The 18013-nt window shown below is 34.6% G+C and overlaps 11 protein-coding genes and 1 non-coding gene across 12 annotated transcripts; 8 read left to right on the top strand and 4 right to left on the bottom strand.

Moving 5' to 3' along the window:
- Positions 1-1372: 1372 nt before the first annotated feature.
- On the bottom strand, positions 1373-1462 carry ASCRUDRAFT_t7. The gene has a single exon. It is a non-coding gene; the product is annotated as a tRNA-Ser (tRNA).
- Positions 1421-2652, top strand: ASCRUDRAFT_105809 (U2-type spliceosomal complex subunit CWC15). The gene has a single exon (XM_020188628.1). The coding sequence runs from the start codon at positions 1626-1628 to the stop codon at positions 2484-2486; it is 861 nt and encodes a 286-aa protein (XP_020050810.1). The 5' UTR covers positions 1421-1625; the 3' UTR covers positions 2487-2652.
- Positions 2653-2818: 166 nt separating this feature from the next.
- SEC1 (Sec1p) lies at positions 2819-5083 on the top strand (the record flags this gene model as incomplete). The annotated part of the gene is made up of 3 exons (XM_020189713.1): positions 2819-3252; positions 3433-4786; positions 4823-5083. Coding segments are annotated over 3 exons (2049 nt in total), but the record flags the coding sequence as incomplete, so codon positions are not given.
- Positions 5084-5683: 600 nt separating this feature from the next.
- On the top strand, positions 5684-7012 carry ASCRUDRAFT_29605 (ATP-dependent RNA helicase eIF4A; the record flags this gene model as incomplete). The annotated part of the gene is made up of 2 exons (XM_020190129.1): positions 5684-5789; positions 5931-7012. The coding sequence occupies 2 exons, from the start codon at positions 5684-5686 to the stop codon at positions 7010-7012; spliced, it is 1188 nt and encodes a 395-aa protein (XP_020050812.1).
- Positions 7013-7805: 793 nt separating this feature from the next.
- Positions 7806-10787, top strand: BUD6 (formin-mediated actin nucleation enhancer; the record flags this gene model as incomplete). The annotated part of the gene is made up of 5 exons (XM_020189531.1): positions 7806-8135; positions 8532-8636; positions 8880-9011; positions 9201-9676; positions 9872-10787. Coding segments are annotated over 5 exons (1959 nt in total), but the record flags the coding sequence as incomplete, so codon positions are not given.
- A 197-nt stretch (positions 10788-10984) lies between these two features.
- Positions 10985-11785, bottom strand: CBP4 (Cbp4p; the record flags this gene model as incomplete). The annotated part of the gene is made up of 1 exon (XM_020188859.1): positions 10985-11785. The coding sequence occupies one exon, from the start codon at positions 11783-11785 to the stop codon at positions 11357-11359; it is 429 nt and encodes a 142-aa protein (XP_020050814.1). The 3' UTR covers positions 10985-11356.
- Positions 11786-12004: 219 nt separating this feature from the next.
- TRS20 (TRAPP subunit TRS20) lies at positions 12005-12915 on the top strand. Its single transcript, XM_020192564.1, has one exon. It carries the CDS (start codon positions 12066-12068, stop codon positions 12489-12491), a length of 426 nt encoding a protein of 141 aa, XP_020050815.1. The 5' UTR covers positions 12005-12065; the 3' UTR covers positions 12492-12915.
- Positions 12584-13773, top strand: PRE8 (proteasome core particle subunit alpha 2). The gene is made up of 2 exons (XM_020192565.1): positions 12584-12764; positions 12872-13773. Exons 1-2 carry the CDS (start codon positions 12721-12723, stop codon positions 13626-13628), a joined length of 801 nt encoding a protein of 266 aa, XP_020050816.1. The 5' UTR covers positions 12584-12720; the 3' UTR covers positions 13629-13773.
- A 122-nt stretch (positions 13774-13895) lies between these two features.
- QRI7 (putative N(6)-L-threonylcarbamoyladenine synthase) lies at positions 13896-15170 on the top strand (the record flags this gene model as incomplete). Its single annotated transcript, XM_020191141.1, has 2 exons — positions 13896-14927; positions 14979-15170. 2 exons carry the CDS (start codon positions 13896-13898, stop codon positions 15168-15170), a joined length of 1224 nt encoding a protein of 407 aa, XP_020050817.1.
- A 217-nt stretch (positions 15171-15387) lies between these two features.
- Positions 15388-16083, bottom strand: SPO7 (Nem1-Spo7 phosphatase regulatory subunit SPO7; the record flags this gene model as incomplete). Its single annotated transcript, XM_020190199.1, has 1 exon — positions 15388-16083. A coding segment is annotated over one exon (696 nt), but the record flags the coding sequence as incomplete, so codon positions are not given.
- Positions 16084-16874: 791 nt separating this feature from the next.
- Positions 16875-17928, top strand: PGA1 (Pga1p). Its single transcript, XM_020188629.1, has one exon. The coding sequence runs from the start codon at positions 17018-17020 to the stop codon at positions 17687-17689; it is 672 nt and encodes a 223-aa protein (XP_020050819.1). The 5' UTR covers positions 16875-17017; the 3' UTR covers positions 17690-17928.
- Positions 17699-17917, bottom strand: HUB1 (ubiquitin-like protein HUB1; the record flags this gene model as incomplete). Its single annotated transcript, XM_020194363.1, has 1 exon — positions 17699-17917. One exon carries the CDS (start codon positions 17915-17917, stop codon positions 17699-17701), a length of 219 nt encoding a protein of 72 aa, XP_020050820.1.
- Positions 17929-18013: the final 85 nt, after the last annotated feature.

The raw sequence follows: 18013 nt of genomic DNA on the forward strand, positions 1-18013 counted from the left end.
GTATAGAACAAAAAAATAAATAAATAAATTCCATTTATTTATTGGTCTAAATAGATATTGTTGATGAGACTAGAAATAGTATTAGTCATCATCATCTTTTGGATCACCTATACCATCTTCATAAATGGAAAATACACATTCAGATTCTGGTAAACAGGGAGAGTCATAAACTCGACAAATTCTTTGTTCACCTTTACCCTTTTTGAAGCTTAATCTTGTTGTTGAAGAATGAGCAATAATATTACCACCAATTGGTTTTTTTGGATCGGGATTAAAAGACATGGCAGCATCGACTTGAGCTACTACTTGATTTGTTATAACTATAGCGATGCCAAATTCATCAGCCAATCTTTGTAACATTCTCATGTATTTGGCTAAATGCATTTGTCTTGCACTTAGTTCCCCTCTACCACTGTAATCAGTTCTATAGAGAGCCATTATTGAATCGACAATTAAGAGACTGAATCTCGATTCGGCCATCATTGAAGCAGCTTGAGTTAATAATTGAAATTGATGGTCGGCGTTATAGGCTCTTGCATAGGCAACATTATCTAAAGTATCATCTTCATTTAAACCATATCTTCTTGCAATTGAGACCAAACGAACAGGTCTGAAAGTTCCCTCAGTGTCGATATAAAGACATTTGCCTTCACCACCACCCATATCTATGGGTAATTGACAAGTAACGGCTAAAGTATGACATAGTTGAGACTTTCCGGTTCTAAATTCACCAAAGACTTCAGTTATTGAACCAGTTTCAATACCTCCACCCAATAGTGTATCTAATTGTTTTGAGCCAGTGGTTATACAGATTAATTCACTTCTTCGATGATGAAATTCAGAGGCAGTTGTAAAACCCATGGGAACAAATTGAGAGGCTAGATTTAGTAATTTATCAGCCTTATTTTCACTAATTCCCTTAACGTTTAGTAGAATCTTTTTGGGAGTATAAGCTATTGATTCAACAGTATTAAAACCACATTCCATTAATTTTTTGATATCATTAGAAGTGATACCATTACCTTCTAGTTTTGATATGGGAATTGGCCCAACCATATCATCGTCATCTTCTTCAGGATCGAGACGCTGAACATCGGTGTTTGTTGCTTGAAGATCAGACTCAACATGAGTAGCAGGAGTATTAGACATATCTGATTGAGAAAAAAAAACCAGAAGAAGCAGGAAAGGAAGACAGCAGAAGAAGGATAGAAAGCTAGCGGTGATCTGCCATCAGCGGCTACGAAAATGTGCTTTTCACTGAGTTGAAAAACCGCGAAAAGCACGAGAAACGCGAAAACCGCTGAGGAACCAACTGCGTGGACCCAGAAACGCGAAAAAAAGAAAAAAGCCCTTAAAAAGATCAAAAAAACAACGACACAAGCAGGATTTGAACCTGCGCGGGAGAACCCAAAAGATGTCTCGGAATTCGAGTCTTTCGCCTTAACCACTCGGCCATTGTGTCGATAAACTGATTGTCCAATTATCCATGTTTGTTTAGTAATGTTTGTAAATCACTATTGCAATGGTTTGGGCAAGACTTTTTTTTTTATTTTGGCGTTATATTTTTTTGAGCAATTGATGCAATCTAAGCACTACTTTAAGGTCAATAATTGCAAGCACTCATTATGACAACTGCCCACAGACTTACCTTTGACCCTGCTAAGGGCAAGGACACCTCTATTTCCAGCTCTTATGCTTCCTCCACACAACACAAGAGATTTCTATCGAACCATACAGAGCTCAAATATAGGCAGTCCATTCAAAAACCATTATTGCTTGATGAGCTAGGCGAAAATAAAAATTTAAGCGAAGATGTGTTGGATAACTCTGATAATCTTAATCATAACAAAACTAATGGAGATCACAACAGTGATTACATAAAAAAAAGAAATCTTTTAAGGGAGCAGTTACTAAAAAACGAGTTGAAACACAATATCAAAAACGAGTACTATGATAAAAATAAACGGCTAAAGCTATCCAATAAGTTAATGATAACAAATGAACCGCAAAATAATCAAAGAGCTTCTTCAAAGGTGTCAGTGGGTGCTTTCCAGGATTCTAAAACAGTAGATCATGCAGAAACTGAAATAACCAATGAACCAGAACAGGAGCAAGAAGAGGAGGAGCAGGATGAGGATAGTGAATCAGAGGAAGATTCAGACTCAGACTCAGAAGATGAAACTGAGCTACTCCTCAAAGAATTGCAGAAGATCAAGGAGGAAAGAAGATTGAAAAAGCTTGAAAGAGAGCAATCCAGTGAAAAAGAAAGCAGTATTCTCAGTGACAACAGTCTTTCGTTGACAAAAAACTCTGCCCCTTCGAAGAAAAGTAATTATAAATCCTGGAGGGCTGAATCGATCTTCCAGAAATCCAATGCCACTGCTAAAAAGTTCAAACACAGTAGAGCCGACGACGACAACAACCACATCAACGACATCCTCAGGTCAAAACACCACCAGCAGTTCCTCGACAAACACATCAGGTAGATGGGGCTCTTATATATGTCCTTACTAAATGTCCTGGATACGCACGCACCTCCCATCGCAATGTAAATTCCGCCCATCGCTCGCTATGTAAATAAACCTCCAACGCTCCAACTAAGCATTTTCTCTCTGTTTTAATACCCATCCACTCCAGCATCTATATATCTCTGCACTTATTCTCATATTTTAAGCTGCTGTTTGGAGATTGATCTGTCGTTTTCCTGAATTTGTCTTGAGACCCTCTTGAGATCATCTTGGTTCTCACAACCCTTATTTTTCAAACACCTTTTTTAGTATCTTTCTTTTCTGTATTGCCACTTTAAACGTCTGTGCCAATGGTGACTAACTTGATTCATCTTCAAAGAAACTACATACTAAATCTAATCAACTCGGTTCAGTCAAATTTGAAATATTTGATCCTTGATGATAAAACCCAATTTTTAATCTATTCAATCCTTGATAAGCAAACTCTATTGAAAAATGTCACTGCCATCTCAAATATATCTGAAAAGAGAGACGTTAGAAGGGAATTTGATGGAATTTATATCCTAGATTCAAATTTATATTCAATCAACTGTTTATTGATTGATTTGAATTTGTCCTTGCCATCAAACAATCCAAATAATATTGATCAGACTTATAAATCTACTCGTTATAAGACGTCGAACATTTTCCTTTTACCTGTTAATAATAACATTCATCCCAAATTAGCGAGTGAACTAAATGCAAAGATTAATAACGATATAAGAAACAACCAGATGATCAAATCGTTTAGCTATATTTATTTCAATTTGTTGCCGATTGAATCCAACGTCTTTCTAACCAATTTCAATTATTCAAACAATTATATTGTTAATCAAACTGATTTATTGGACAATTCAAAACGAACTTCAAAGCAAAAGGATTCATTGGCCAAACAAAACAAATTAAATAATGATCATTTGAATAGTTTAAATATCATGACAAACCACAATGCTTTGAACTCAATTAATAATATTAATAATTGCTCATTGCAAATTTTTTATAACAAGAACTATTTGGCTCTTGTTAATTATCAGATTATTCAAATTGTTCAATCATTAATTAATCTTTGTATCTTGACCGATGAGTATCCAATTATCAAATATTACAATCCTAAGAATTCTATAACCAAGTCTTCAATTTTATCCAAAAAAATTGCCGAATTATTTCAAAGTTCTCTTGATGATTATGCTAGAAACAATACAAAATTTCCATCTCAACAAAATCAAAGACAACGATCTATTTTTTTAATTTGCGATCGAACTTTGGATGTTATAACTAATCTCATATCTAGTTTTACTTATCAATCGATGATATATGATACATTTACAGTGACCAATGATTCGAATTATTTTGATAATAATGAAGTGAATTCCAACTTGATCTCGAATCAAAACATTGATGTTGACATTTATAATCAAATTGTTAAATATCTAGTGGTTAATGTGAACCATACAAGGGAGTTCAAGTACGCTAAATTGAATGAAGAAGATCCAATTTTAAATGAAGTAAGGCATGAACATGTATTAAAAGCTGGGGAAATAATCAATAATAAAAATCAAGAGATGAAAGCACATTCGGGTTCAAATGATGCTGATGGCGGTGATAGACATGGGAATGGTGGGTATAATTCGTCGATTGATCAAGTTAGAAACCAGTTGGTTCATATGGATGAGTTTGACAATCAAAGAAGATTGATATATTTACATAATGAACTCTTTGATAAAGTCTTAAAGACCATGAACAATTTGAAATTGAACAAAATTGCTGATTTTGAAAACACGTTGGCGGCTAATGGATACGATATTGATAATGAGAAATTTGATGATTTGTCTGACAATTTTATATTGGAATTGAGTCAAAGTGATTATTCTAAATTTGATAAGATCAAATTAATCTTAATTTACTCAATTTATAGAAATGGAATAATTTTAAAAGATTTTGAGAAACTATTCAAGTTTATCAACTTAAACAATCAAGAAGTTGACGAATTTCTAAGATTGGTTCGCAACTTTGAAAATTTAAATATTAAGATCATTAAAGAAGATTTAAACAGTCACCACTATCACCATAATAACGATAACAATAACGATAATGGGAGCGGTATTAATTTCAATCCTAACGAGAAGAAATCACAATATTATTTAATTGATAACACTGGGTATTCGTCATCTAGATTCAAACCCGCGGTTGAAAATATAGTAAACTGTTTACTTAATAACAACGAGGCATTGAGTAAAGAGTTTTCGTTTGTCAAGCAGCTAGAAATGAGCGCGATGAATGTGAATAATAGAGAACATGGGAACAATGGGCTTGAGAATGATTTTGGTAATTTGAATTTAAATGTGAATAACTCAACAACCTCATTAAGGAACAAAAATTTAAGACCCAAGTGGAAGAGCTCAACATCAATGGGGTCAAGTTTCCAACTACCTAAACAACGGATCTTTGTGTATGTTGCTGGTGGAATCAATTACGAGGAGATCAGCTCGATGTATAAAATGGGAAAGATATTGGACAAGGACATCATTCTTGGAAGTGAAAACTTGATCAACAGCAAGATCTTCATGAATAACGTCAAGGTGTTGGACAAAAACCTCATGCAGGAATACTCTCAAAAGACAGTGATCGAGTACAGCATGGGCAGGAACGAGGAAGCAGCACCCAGCTACTTGAAGGAAACTGGAATCAGCAAGCCCAAGGTGAGCAGCCAGGTGAACAGCCAAAGGAACCAGATGGGCGGCCAGATGAACGGGAGATTGACGCAGCAGCAGCAACAGGCTAATGCGAGACGAGAAGAGGAGAGGAAGAGAAACGAACAACGATTGAAGAGCACCATTGAGGCGCACCAGGAGCTGAACACCTCGAAACACCACAAGTTCAAGAAGATGTTCAAGAAGTTCTAGCTGGAACCACGGCAGCGGTCGGTGTTGGTCCCACGCGCGTGGCTAGACGAAGCGCGGGCGCGGTAGACGAAGCGCACCGGCGTTAACTATGGCACGGGCCGGACAGCGGTCCCCTTTTCGGCGCTGACCCGGGCAACGGCCCCTTTCCTCGTGGTCTCGCCATGGCTATATATCCTGCTTGTTCTGCTGTTCTGTCTGAACTTTGTCGTCCACCAAGAGCACTACTGCAACAACACTCTCTACAGCACTACTCACTACAATTGACTGTCCAACATGGCTGACGGAATCTCCGAAATTGACACCAATCTCATCCAGACCAACTACGACAAGCAGGTCTCCTCCTTTGATGATTTGAATTTGAAGCCAACGATTTTAAGAGGTATGTTCTGCTTCTAATGTTCCACTGATATTCTGTGAATTTTCTTTGGTTATTTTCTTTTGCTCTAGAAAATTGTACTAATCAACAGTTTCTCTTCATTTTTCTCTTCATTTTTCTCTTTTCTTTCCTTGTTTTCTTCAGGTATCTTTGGTTATGGTTATGAAACTCCCTCCGCTATTCAACAAAGAGCTATCCTACCAATTATCGAAGGTAGAGACGTCTTAGCTCAAGCCCAATCTGGTACCGGTAAAACCGCCACTTTTGCTATTTCTGCTTTGCAAAACATCAACGAAAAAGAAAAAAAAACTCAGGCCTTGATTTTGGCTCCAACTAGAGAATTGGCTATTCAAATTCAAAAGGTCGTTTTGGCTATTGGTCTACATTTAGACATCACTGTTCATGCTTCAATTGGTGGTACTTCCGTCAAGGACGATATTGAGGCCTTTAGAAGAGGCGCCCAAATCGTTGTCGGTACCCCTGGTAGAGTTTACTCAATGATTCAAAATGGTAATTTCAGAACCAACGATATTAAAATGTTCATTCTCGATGAAGCTGATGAAATGTTGTCCTCCGGTTTCAAAGAACAAATCTACAATATTTTCAGATTTTTACCAACTACAACCCAAGTCGCTTTGTTATCTGCTACAATGCCTCAAGATGTCTTGGAAGTTACCACCAAATTCATGAGGGATCCAATCCGAATCTTGGTTAAAAAGGACGAATTAACTCTCGAAGGTATTAAACAATTCTTTGTCGATGTTGAACGAGAAGAATACAAATTCGACATCTTGGCCGATATTTATGATTCAATTTCGGTCACTCAAGCTGTTATCTTTTGCAATACTAAAAGAAAGGTCGAAGAATTATCAAACAGTCTAGAGCAAAACAAGTTCACTGTCTCAAGTATCCACTCCGAACTAACTCAACAACAAAGAGACACCATCATGAAAGAATTTAGAACCGGTTCTTCAAGAATCCTAATTTCAACAGATTTATTAGCAAGAGGTATCGATGTGCAACAAGTCTCCTTAGTCATCAACTACGATTTGCCCAAAAACAAAGAAAACTACATTCACAGAATTGGTAGAGGTGGTCGTTTTGGTAGAAAAGGTGTTGCCATCAATTTTGTTACAGCCGATGATGTTCCAATGTTAAGAGAAATTGAAAGATTCTATTCTACTCAAATCCTAGAACTACCTGGTGAACTCGAAGGCTTGTTTTAATTTTGGTTTTAGTTCACTACCGATCTCCACGATGGTCTCATTATAGTTTAATATTTATCTTCATTTTTTCTCTTTTCTCTGTCCCTTTTCCCTTTTGGTTTTGTTTTTATGTTTTACTTAGTTCTAGTTATAGTTTTAGTTTTCGTTTTCTCATTCATTATATACTTTTATATCTTCAAGTTTCATACTCTCCTATATTTTCCCTGCTCTCACCTCTGCATGCCTCAACCGGATCATTGTGTCCTTGCTTTCAGATCACAGCCATTTATCTCCGTTCGCCGATATCCACATACTCGCCTGGACAAAACACCCGCCCATAACCACGTGCCGCCCAAATTGCTCCCTATTGTTCTCCAAGTCTGCCCTTTTCAGTGATAGCTCTCCATCAGTTTGCTGATTGATGTCTATCTCTTGATTTGTTAGTTCTTAATACTGCTGTTACAACTCTACTCTTTTTCTTCTTTTTCTTCCTCTTCTTTGCTTTCTTTCCTTGAAGCCTTCTTGATATCCTTTTCATGGTGTTGGTGCTCTTTTTCTAGCATTCAAATCCCACCTTCCACACCTTTGTTTTACGCCTTATACCTACAATGCCCTCACATCAACCCACAAGCTCCACCTCCTCTGTTGCCTCCAAAAATAGATCAAGTTCACCTGTATGTTTCCTCTTTTCCTTGCTTCCACCTCTTCTCTGATCCCAATTTACAAAATACTAACTGATGTTTTTCTCAATTCTTTTTGTTCATCTTATATATTTCTTTTCTTTCTTTCTTTCTTTTTTTTCGTTGATATCCAGTTAAGCACGATAGAATCAAATGTAACAAGATTATTAGTCGCAACAAAGCATCTACTAAATTCTTTAACTCAATGGGCAAAACTAAATGCCAGTGAAAAGGATGTTTCTGACGCCTACGTCGAATTAGGAAACAATTTTAAACTAAGCTGCAAAGCCTTTTCTGCCGCTGGCGTAGATGTCAGTGATCTAGGTGATGTTCCTTATGATCTAAGAGTTGTTTTGGAAAGTGCACTTTGTGAACCTGCTTCCCAAGAAACTTTGGATAAATTTCTACCCAAAATTAGAGAAATAATAGTCCGTCTATTGAATAATTTAAAGAAAAAACAGCATGTCATTAGAATGCTAAACCAGCAACAAAAAAACCAACAAAAAAAGAACCAAGAACTTCAATCTATTCAATCAAATTTACCAAAATTGCCCGATCAAAAATTCGAAAATAACCTAATGGATACTAATATTATACCAAACTTTAATCAAAATCCTCAATCAAAAATTTATTCTCAACAAATAAAACAAACTCAAAGGGCAACTTCAAGCCCTCATCCTTCTTCAAAAGTAAATAAAAGCGATCCCTCAATATCTGATTCTCGTAACTCATCTCCTTCTTCCACTTCCCTTTTAAATAATACAGGCAATTACAATTATAATACCAGTAATAATAACAGCAACAATAACAAAAACAACAACAACAATAGTAATAATAATAATAATAATAATAATAAAAAGTACAAAAATGAAATAAAACAAAGATCCGCCTCGTATGTCTCTCCCCCAACTCGTCATCGTTATCAGGCTTCTTATCCAATGTTTTCTAACCAACAACAATCTCCAGTTTCTTCAAGCTCAATTTCAAACTCATCTAATTTACATCAACCTGTTCAATTTGTTGCTTCAAAAAACAACCAATTTCTGAATAACAACCCTCATAAAGTGCCCAATTATCAAGACAAACCCTTACCGCCTCCAAAAATAAATCCTCCTGAAGACTTTGCTCAAAATAACAATGTTTATAATAACGACTACAATGAATATATTCACGATAATGATGTTGATTCACAAAAATCTCCTGATAAGGAATCCTCAGATGCTTTAGTTCAACTACAAAATGGAGATTCGTTGAAACGTAGAGCTTCAAGAAGATTTTCTGCATATCAATATGCCAAGCTAGGAATAACCAACTCCAAAAAAGAACCCTTGCCAAAGGATGTCAACATAGATTCCTATAAACATTTAGTTGGTGATGATCTGGACTCAAATACCTCCAACATAAATAATATCTCTAATATCACTAACTTGTCAAATATTAACATCGATATCGATATCGATAACGATAATGATAGCGATTTAATCATGAATAATAACGACGAAATTCAAGCTAAAAGAGAAATTGAACAGGCTGCAATTGCTCTCTCAAACTCTAGAAAATCATTAAATATGAATAATAACGTTCTTAATAACGCTATTAGCAACACTTCTAATATCATCACTACTGCAACCAATAATGATGGATCAAATAATCAATTAAATAATGATAAAATTATCCTTTTCTTAAAACTACATCAAAGAGTCAAAAAGGTGACTCTAGATTTACCGATAAATTTTAATTCTCTAAGGTTATTATTTATTGAAAAATTTGCTTATTCTCCAGGCTCTGATAGCATTTTTCCAGATTTATATATCCAAGAAAGTTTAACTGAAATACCCTATGAATTGGAAGAACAATATTTAAGTGAAATTAGAAATAATTCAATTATTTCATTAAATACTGCCGCAATTAGCGGAATAGAAAGTAAACATTTTGATTCACATTTTAATAATAAAACAGATTTACAAGGTTTAAACAATAAACTCAGCGAGTTGAAAAATGAAATGTCCTCAATTAAAAGATTGACAGAAAAAATTGAATCAATTGATTTTTCAAGGCTATCTTCAGTCAACCTATCATCCCCCAAAACTTCATCAATATCATTAATATCTGCAAATGAAACTCAGAGTTTCTCTAACAACAATGCCGATAATTCTAATGAAAATGACAGCAGTAATAACAGTCATAGTAATTTGGTTAGAAAAGCGACGAATACAGAGCAACAAGTCACCGCACCTGGAACCCCAACTACAACGTCAATTAATATATATGACTATCCGGAAATTTCAGATATTAGACATGAATTGATGATTATAAAGCAAATTCAAAAAACTAATAAAGACGATTTTACCAGTGTTATTGAGAGTTTGTTGAAAAAAGTTAAGGATTTTAAATCAATAGGATTCTCAGGATCGCAATCCAGTAACAGAGCATATATGGAAAACTGCCATACAAAATTATCGAATGATTCTGATTTCCTATTAACAAAAGTCGATGATTTGCAAGATGTCATTGAAGCATTAAGAAAAGATGTTGCGGTTAGAGGTGCAAGACCATCTCCAAAACAATTAACAACGGTTTCAAAGGATATACAAGCAGCAAGAGAAGAAATAGATAAAATGAATGGATACATTGTTGCGGAAAAAACTACGTGGAAAAAAATATGGGAAAAAGAATTGGATACTGTTTGCGATGAACAACAGTTTTTTAATTTACAGGAAATTTTGGTGCAAGATTTAACTGAAGATTTAGATAAGTGTTTTGAAACATTTTCATTAGTTGAACAATGTACCAAACAACAAGAGAAAAGAAATAGGACTCGTCAATTAAAACCCATGTTGAAAAATATTCTAGAACCTGGAGAATCGATTAGTGATGTTAGAGATGCAGTTCTTGGAGAAGTGGCATCATTGGTACCCAACCATGAAAATAGATTAGCTGCAATTAAAAAAGCAGAAAGACTTCGAGAGAAAAACAAAAAAATAAATTATGTTTCTCAGTTCCAAGAAGAATTAAACGGATTTGTTGGCGGCAAAAAATTGAAAAAATCTGGAGGTATTGAAGAAGCCGAAAGACTTCGAAAGGAAAAGGATGAATTAAATTTGAAAACTGTTTTTACAGCAAATAATACCGGAGGATCAGATTAATAAGTTTTTGAGATTTGTTCTTATTTGTTTTATTTAACTCAATTAAAATTTTTCTTTCGTTAATTTTTTCATTTGAGTTTTACGATTATCTATTGATTATTGCAAATTATCTTGTATGGTTTTTTTGGTTTAATTTATTATTTTTTGTTTTTCGTTTGTTTTTTTTTAAAATTTTTGATTTACTCTCTTTTTTTATTTAAATTTTCACGTCACTGTCATTTTAATTTTTAAATTTTCTTGAATTATTTCCGATTTTGTTCTTTGATTAAACCTTTTAATAAGTAATCTTTGTTTTTTCATTTATTTATCCTTTTTTGCATTGAAACGTTTTTAGCTTTCACATTTTTTCCCTATATTTTCTCTATATTTCCTCCGATTTTGTTTTTTTAATACAACAACAAAAGATAAGTGAATAAATTTATCTTTCAACTGTTTGAATTAAACGCCTAATCATCAATTATTGTATTCAGGATATTATTTACAGAATCTAAAAAACAGAAAAATGGAAAAAATGAAGAAAAATGAAGAAGAAACACAAATCAACGGAACCAACCTTTAGATTTAGTATTTTCTTGAACTGCTATAGAGTCGTTATTAAACTCTTCAGCTTCTTTTTTAGCTTTTTCTAATTCTTGTTTTTGTCTATCCTGCGCTAGTTTTTTTTCGATTTCTTCGAACCAATCTTTATTTTTCTTTCCAGGTTCAAAGGGAGAACTCAAAGGCCCAGTCATCCAAATTGGATCATTTGAAGCAGCAGTCTTTTGAACTATCTTCATGAGCTCTTCTTGCTCTCTTCTTCTTAATTCTTTATTCTTTTCGTAATTTGCACGAACTTCAGGAGAAAAGCCTGCAATGACTTGCTCATCAGTAGGAGAGGCATACTTGTATAATAGTACACCAACACCAACGATAGCACCACCTGTGGCATACACTCTGGCCCAACGCGCCCATAATGGAAGACCAGTCATTTTCACTTGAGTAGATGCGATTATTAAATATTAAACTATATCACAGAAAGTTATATCGATATCATCGCTTTCTTGCTCATACACTAAAAGAGTGCCGTTCCTGAAAAGACCCCGGAAGTCACATGACTTGTGTGTAAACCCTAACACCCATAGTGGGCTTTATTGTACTTATCTGATCAACTTATCTGTTATCTCCATGTGTTATCAGTGGCTGTTATCAATCAATACCAGTCTCCTGCTCTACTGTTACGCTTTAGTTGTTCTCTTTTAGCTACTCAGAATGTCGTACTACTTTGCAATGATAGGCACCAGAGACAACCCGATATATGAGGCCGAGCTTGGTACTTTCAAACAGGGAGGAGATGGCACTCCCAAGTTTTCAGCAGAGATGAAAGAATTGAATCCTTTTATTATCCACTCATCGTTGGATATCGTGGAGGATCTCCAGTGGGCCACCAACTCTTTGTATTTGAAGATAATCGACAACTACTACGGGTACTATGTCAGTGCATATGTCACTCCCACCAACATCAAGTTCATGTTGTTGCATGAAAACAAAAACGAAGAAAACATCAAGCAGTTTTTCATCGAGGTCAATGACTTGTATCTCAAGACATTGTTGAATCCCTTCTACAGTGTCAATGACCCAATCAAAAGCACAATGTTCGACAGCAAGATCAAGTTACTCACGAAAAAATACCTCTAGTCCCCAGCATATATACTTTTTAATCTACCTCTTCTTCCAGTTTTTTAACACCTTCCCTCAAGAAGCAGCGGCACACGTGATGCGTTTGTAGTGGCGATTTTCGCTCCACCACCTACTTCCTTCAGAATCATCATCACCATCACCATCACCAAGAATTGCAATTGCTGACAACTGCTCTGAGACAAAATACACCTTCACACTCACCACTTTCACATAGTCTTCTTTTGCAATGGCTGATCGTTACTCTTTTTCATTGACCACTTTCTCTCCAAGGTATGTTGTTTTCCATTGATTTGCTTTGCTTTGCTTTGCTTCTTTTACTCAGCATACTAATTATCTTCTCTGGTTTTCAATTGACTTCAATTGTTGTTATAATGTAGTGGTAAATTAGTTCAAATTGAATATGCTTTAAACGCTGTGAACCAAGGTGTCATTGCTTTGGGAATCAAAGCAACCAACGGTGTTGTATTAGCCACCGAAAAGAAATCTAATTCCTCATTAATCAAATTAGATTCGTTTTCCAAAATTGAATTGTTAACGCCAGATATTGGTGTTACCTATGCTGGTATGTCTCCAGATTTCAGAGTCCTTGTTGACAAATCAAGAAAATTGGCTCACACAAACTACAAAAGAATCTTTAACGAGTATCCTCCTGTTAAAATTTTGACGTCTGATATCGCTAAAACCATGCAAGAAGCTACTCAAAGTGGTGGTGTAAGACCTTTTGGTGTCTCCCTTTTGGTCGCTGGTTATGATGATTCCAGTAATACTATAAATCCAGACAACGATAGTAGTGCCAGTAACACTAAATCCGGTTACAATTTATATCAAGTCGATCCTTCGGGCTCTTTTTTTGCTTGGAAGGCTACTGCTATTGGTAAAAATGCCAATAGTGCAAAAACATTTTTAGAGAAAAGATACAACCCAGAATTAGAATTAGAAGATGCCATACATATTGCTTTGTTGACTCTCAAAGAATCAATTGAAGGTGACTTAAATGGTAATACAATCGAAATTGCAATAGTTGGTGAAGCAAACGATAATCTTTTGGGATTTAGAGGTAGTTCTGATGTATCCGGTCCAAGATTCAAAAAATTATCTCCAAAAGAAATAGACGATAGATTAAGTGAATTATAAGAATTATCATGAATATCATAAATATCATAATTATAAATATTGTGGAAACTAAATAATTTATAATCAATATACAGTTATATATCTTTTCTTTATTATTTTGATGATTCATATTAACCTTTTTTTCTTTTTTCTTTTTTCTTTTTTCATCCGATTTTCACTTTAAAACTTTGATTTCTTTTTTTTTGTTTGTCTCAAAGGTTTTCCCCATATCACTAACATTTTTTTATTACTCCATTTTTTTTCACTTTTTTTTTGCTTTTTTTGATAATGATAAGAAATAATTCACCCAGATTTAATACAAAACTAATAAATAATAAATTTGTTAAATTTTTTTTCATAAGATTCTACAAAGTATTGGCTATCGAATCCTCTTGCGATGATGCTTGTGTTGCTCTACTAGATCGTTTTGATCCTTCAAAACCACCTTTAATAGTAGACCAAATTCGATCTTCTTTAAATTCAATACCTGATGGGGGTATTGTTCCAACAAAGGCTCACATTTATCACCATATGAATTTAGCTGGTGTCATATCAAAGATGTCATTAAAATATGACTTACCATCAAATCCTCCCGATTTAATATGTGTAACTAGAGGTCCTGGCTTGCCTGGCTCTTTATCAATTGGTCTTGAAGTTGCAAAGGGTTTATCTATAGCCTGGAACAAACCCTTAATTGGTGTTCATCATATGTTGGGGCATTTACTAATACCTAGATTGTCGACTAATGCTCAGCTTCCAACCTACCCATTTGTAAGTCTTTTAGTCAGTGGTGGCCATACACTTTTAGTGCTATCAAAGGACATTTTAAATCATGAAATATTAGCTACTAGTCAAGATATATCTGTTGGTGATTCCTTAGATAAATGTGCCAGAGTTCTTGGGATCACAGGCATAATGTTTGCTAAGGAATTAGAAAAATATATCAATGAAAAACCTATAGAACCAAAATTAATGGATACCAAGATAATGACATTTCCTCACCCTTTTTCAAATAGTAATGATCGAGTTAACTTAGCTGCATTAGCCTTTGGTTCATTTGAAGCTACTTTGAGAAAACAACTACATGATTTATACAATATTGAGGATTTGGGTATGATTAAACAGACATTAGATGACGATACTCGAAGGAAAATAGCATACGAAGTACAATCAAGTATTTTCAATTATCTTTTAGATAGAATTGAAGTTGTTTTACAAGTTAATAAAGATAAGATCAAAGATTGTAATGATTTTGTTGTTTCTGGAGGTGTTAGCGCCAATTTATTTTTAAGAAATTTGGTTAAAGAAAGATTATCTACAGTCAAGCCATTGAAAACCGATATTAAATTATTTAATAAAAGAAAAATAAAGGAAGAACCCAAGTCGATTACAATTAGTAAATTTCATTTTGCTGATCCGGCTCTTTGTACTGATAATGCTGTTATGATAGGATGGGCAGGTATTGAATTATATGAGAATAGTTGTTTTAAACAAACCAATTTGACAATGGTGCCAATTCATAAATGGCCATTGAATGAAATTCAAGAATTTTATGGGCAGTAGAAGGATTGTGTAATATTAGTGTGACAATAATATCTGTTAATAGTTTGTAAATAAGAAAATAGAACGTGTATTAAATAATATAAGAATAATGAAAATAATAATAAAAATGAGAATAAGAATAAGAATAAAAATGAAAATGAAAACAAAAATGAAAATGAAAATAAAAATGAAAATAAAAATAAAAATAAAAATGTGAATGAGAATAATAAGAATAAAATTATAAAAGAGAGATATCATCTATTGTTAGCTGGCCAATTTTTTTTTTCTCTTTTTTAATTTGTCTTGAAATGTATTCATCTCTAAAGAAATCGTATTCTTCTCTTAAATCAGTATTAAAATTTCTTGGGTTTAAGATTAATTTAATTTCAATATCGATATAGGTTGATCTTAATTGGCAATTTAATTTGATTTTATTTAAAAAGATTAGGATATTTTTGAGATAAAATAGGTTGAAGTTTAGGATTAGAATTTTTTTGAGACGATTAAAGAAAAACAAGTTTTTGATCAAGAATATAAGGAAGATTGAGGTGAATTTTATTAGGAAATTTGTTAGAAAAGAGATTAAATTGTCAGTAAATTTAAAAGGAATTTTGATTATTCTTAAATTGACAGCTCTTAGGGATTTGTTTGAATGAAATAGGAATTTTTTGGGTATTATTATGGTTCTGTTATACTCACCACTAATATGAAATAAAAAAATTGTTACAAGCTGAAAAAACATTAAAAATTTTAGTAAAATTTTTGAAAAATTTGAGGATAAAGGAGATATTGATAGAAATAATTTATAAAAGATTAGTAGAGAAGATATGATCATTGTAAAATAAAAACTTGTGTATTTTCTTTTTAGTGACTTTTGAGTATTGTATTGGGTTATAAAACTTTGTTCTAATATCAATAAGTTTCTAAAAATTTTAAATTTTTTCGAATTTGCTTTGTTTAAGTTTTTACTTGGATCATTATCAGTAATTTGATTATCAACATTATTGTTATTGATATTGTTAATGTTTTTAATTTTAGATCTTATGGGAATTTTCCTCTTTTTTTTCCTTTTTAAAATCGAGGAATTGGAGAGATTGGAGATATTTGAATTCGTTGATAACGAATCGGAAAATGAATCATTTTCATGGTATAAGAAATCATCAATGTAGTTGTTATTGTTGTAATGTTTTTTGCTGAAGCTAGTGTTGTAGTTATTGTTATTGCTGTTAGATATATTAAACGAGGGAGCTCTTGAGGAAGAAAGAGAATTTCTGATATGATTAATGGATTTGGTTGAATCTATTGATTTTGATCTATAATGCACAGAAGCAGGAGAGGTGTAGTAGTCATTATTAAATGAGGTACTGGGGTTAATATTGTTTACACTCAAGTTATTCAGTGTGTTCTGGGTATTCTTGTGGTGAGAAGTGAATTTTCTTTCAGAAGAAAATGAGGGAGCATCAGAATCAGATATTATAGCATATTCGTAATAAGAAGAGTCGTTAGAGGTGATTGGGGTCAAATTATCGTTGGACGCAGAGTGCGAAATTGGAGAGGAAGACAGGTAGAAGTTCTGGTCCATTGTTGTTGTTTTATTGAGAAGATCTGGAAGGATCTGAGATAATTTGAGATAATTTGAGATATACACAGGAAAGTAATTGTTTTTATTCTATTGCGATGATCTGATTGTGCCAGTTCAAAGCTGCTCAAGCAAACAAAACCAAGTGGAATTCTGAAAACTGTAATTTGTTTTAGCGTTGGAGTTTAGCTCCAGTGCAGTTCACCAAACCTCTTCAGAACTCCCAGAACCCTTCACCACAGCAGAACCCACCAGCAACATCGCCAGCTCACCAACAGGATATCCAGCAATGCGATCTCGTCTGAACCACAGCTATGCTCTTCTTGCCTTCGTGGTTGTGCTTTTCAGCTTGGGCCAGGCCAGGGCAAACACTGAGTCCATTGTTGTCAGTCTCAGCAGTGAACAGTTCATCGTCACCAACCCCAAAGAAGTCCCCCAGTATAGAAGCAACAGCACCTGTATTGCCAATTGCAACAGCATCAATCTGAAAGAGGTTAAGGCCTTCACCATCACAGCCAGTGCTCACACCAACAGCGAATACACTCCTGCTACAAAGGCCCAACAGCTCTACAACTACGAGTACTTTGCCATTCAGGACGAGGGCCTCTCCAACAGCTCTCCAGACGACTTATACAACATCAGAGTGTGCTGGCCTGCGTTGTATCCTCTTTCTCTCGACGTGAGATACATCAATTTGTGCTTATCCACCAACTGCTCCAGGTTGGTCCAGCTCAGATACCACTCCAGGTTCTACTCCAACAACCACACTCTTATGGCCCACGACTTGGATGTTCCCATCAATTTGCATTTAGTTCCTACGTTTTCCTACAAGAAAGATGAAACACGCCACTATAATCTCCCAATTCCAATTGATTTATTAAGTGAGCTTCGACTAGTCGCAACCATATTTATTGTCTGCCTTTTCTCAAGCAGGCTCGTCTACTCCTTTATCAAGTACTGACCGTCAACCTCATGAGTAATACAACTCCAAGTTGGTTCCATCGTGGATCTCATAGTCCTCCAAAGTGATAAAGTCCTTGAATGTTTGGTATCCCTTCTTCAACACTATCTTCTCAGGCAATGTTCCTATTTGTGCTGCCAATAGCTTTTTGAAGTCTCCCACAGTGTCCTCTGGCAAGCACTTGACGACCACTTTTTTTCCTACTCTGTCATTGCAAACCACTTCCATTACTGATGCTGTTTTTACCTGTTCACTTCTCTATTCTGTGCTTCTTCCGCTGCTTGTGCTGTTGATGAATCTCGGCGCTTAATTTTTACCAGCTTG

Source organism: Ascoidea rubescens (assembly GCF_001661345.1).
Source record: "Ascoidea rubescens DSM 1968 unplaced genomic scaffold ASCRUscaffold_1, whole genome shotgun sequence".
Lineage (NCBI taxonomy): Eukaryota > Fungi > Ascomycota > Saccharomycetes > Ascoideales > Ascoideaceae > Ascoidea > Ascoidea rubescens.

Coding starts and splice junctions, on each gene's coding strand:
- ASCRUDRAFT_105809 (XM_020188628.1), top strand. CDS start 1,626: ATGACAACTGCCCACAGACTTACCTTTGACCCTGCTAAGGGCAAGGAC.
- TRS20 (XM_020192564.1), top strand. CDS start 12,066: ATGTCGTACTACTTTGCAATGATAGGCACCAGAGACAACCCGATATAT.
- PRE8 (XM_020192565.1), top strand. CDS start 12,721: ATGGCTGATCGTTACTCTTTTTCATTGACCACTTTCTCTCCAAG. Junction 12,765..12,871: donor TTGACCACTTTCTCTCCAAG/GTATGTTGTTTT, acceptor GTTATAATGTAG/TGGTAAATTAGTTCAAATTG.
- PGA1 (XM_020188629.1), top strand. CDS start 17,018: ATGCGATCTCGTCTGAACCACAGCTATGCTCTTCTTGCCTTCGTGGTT.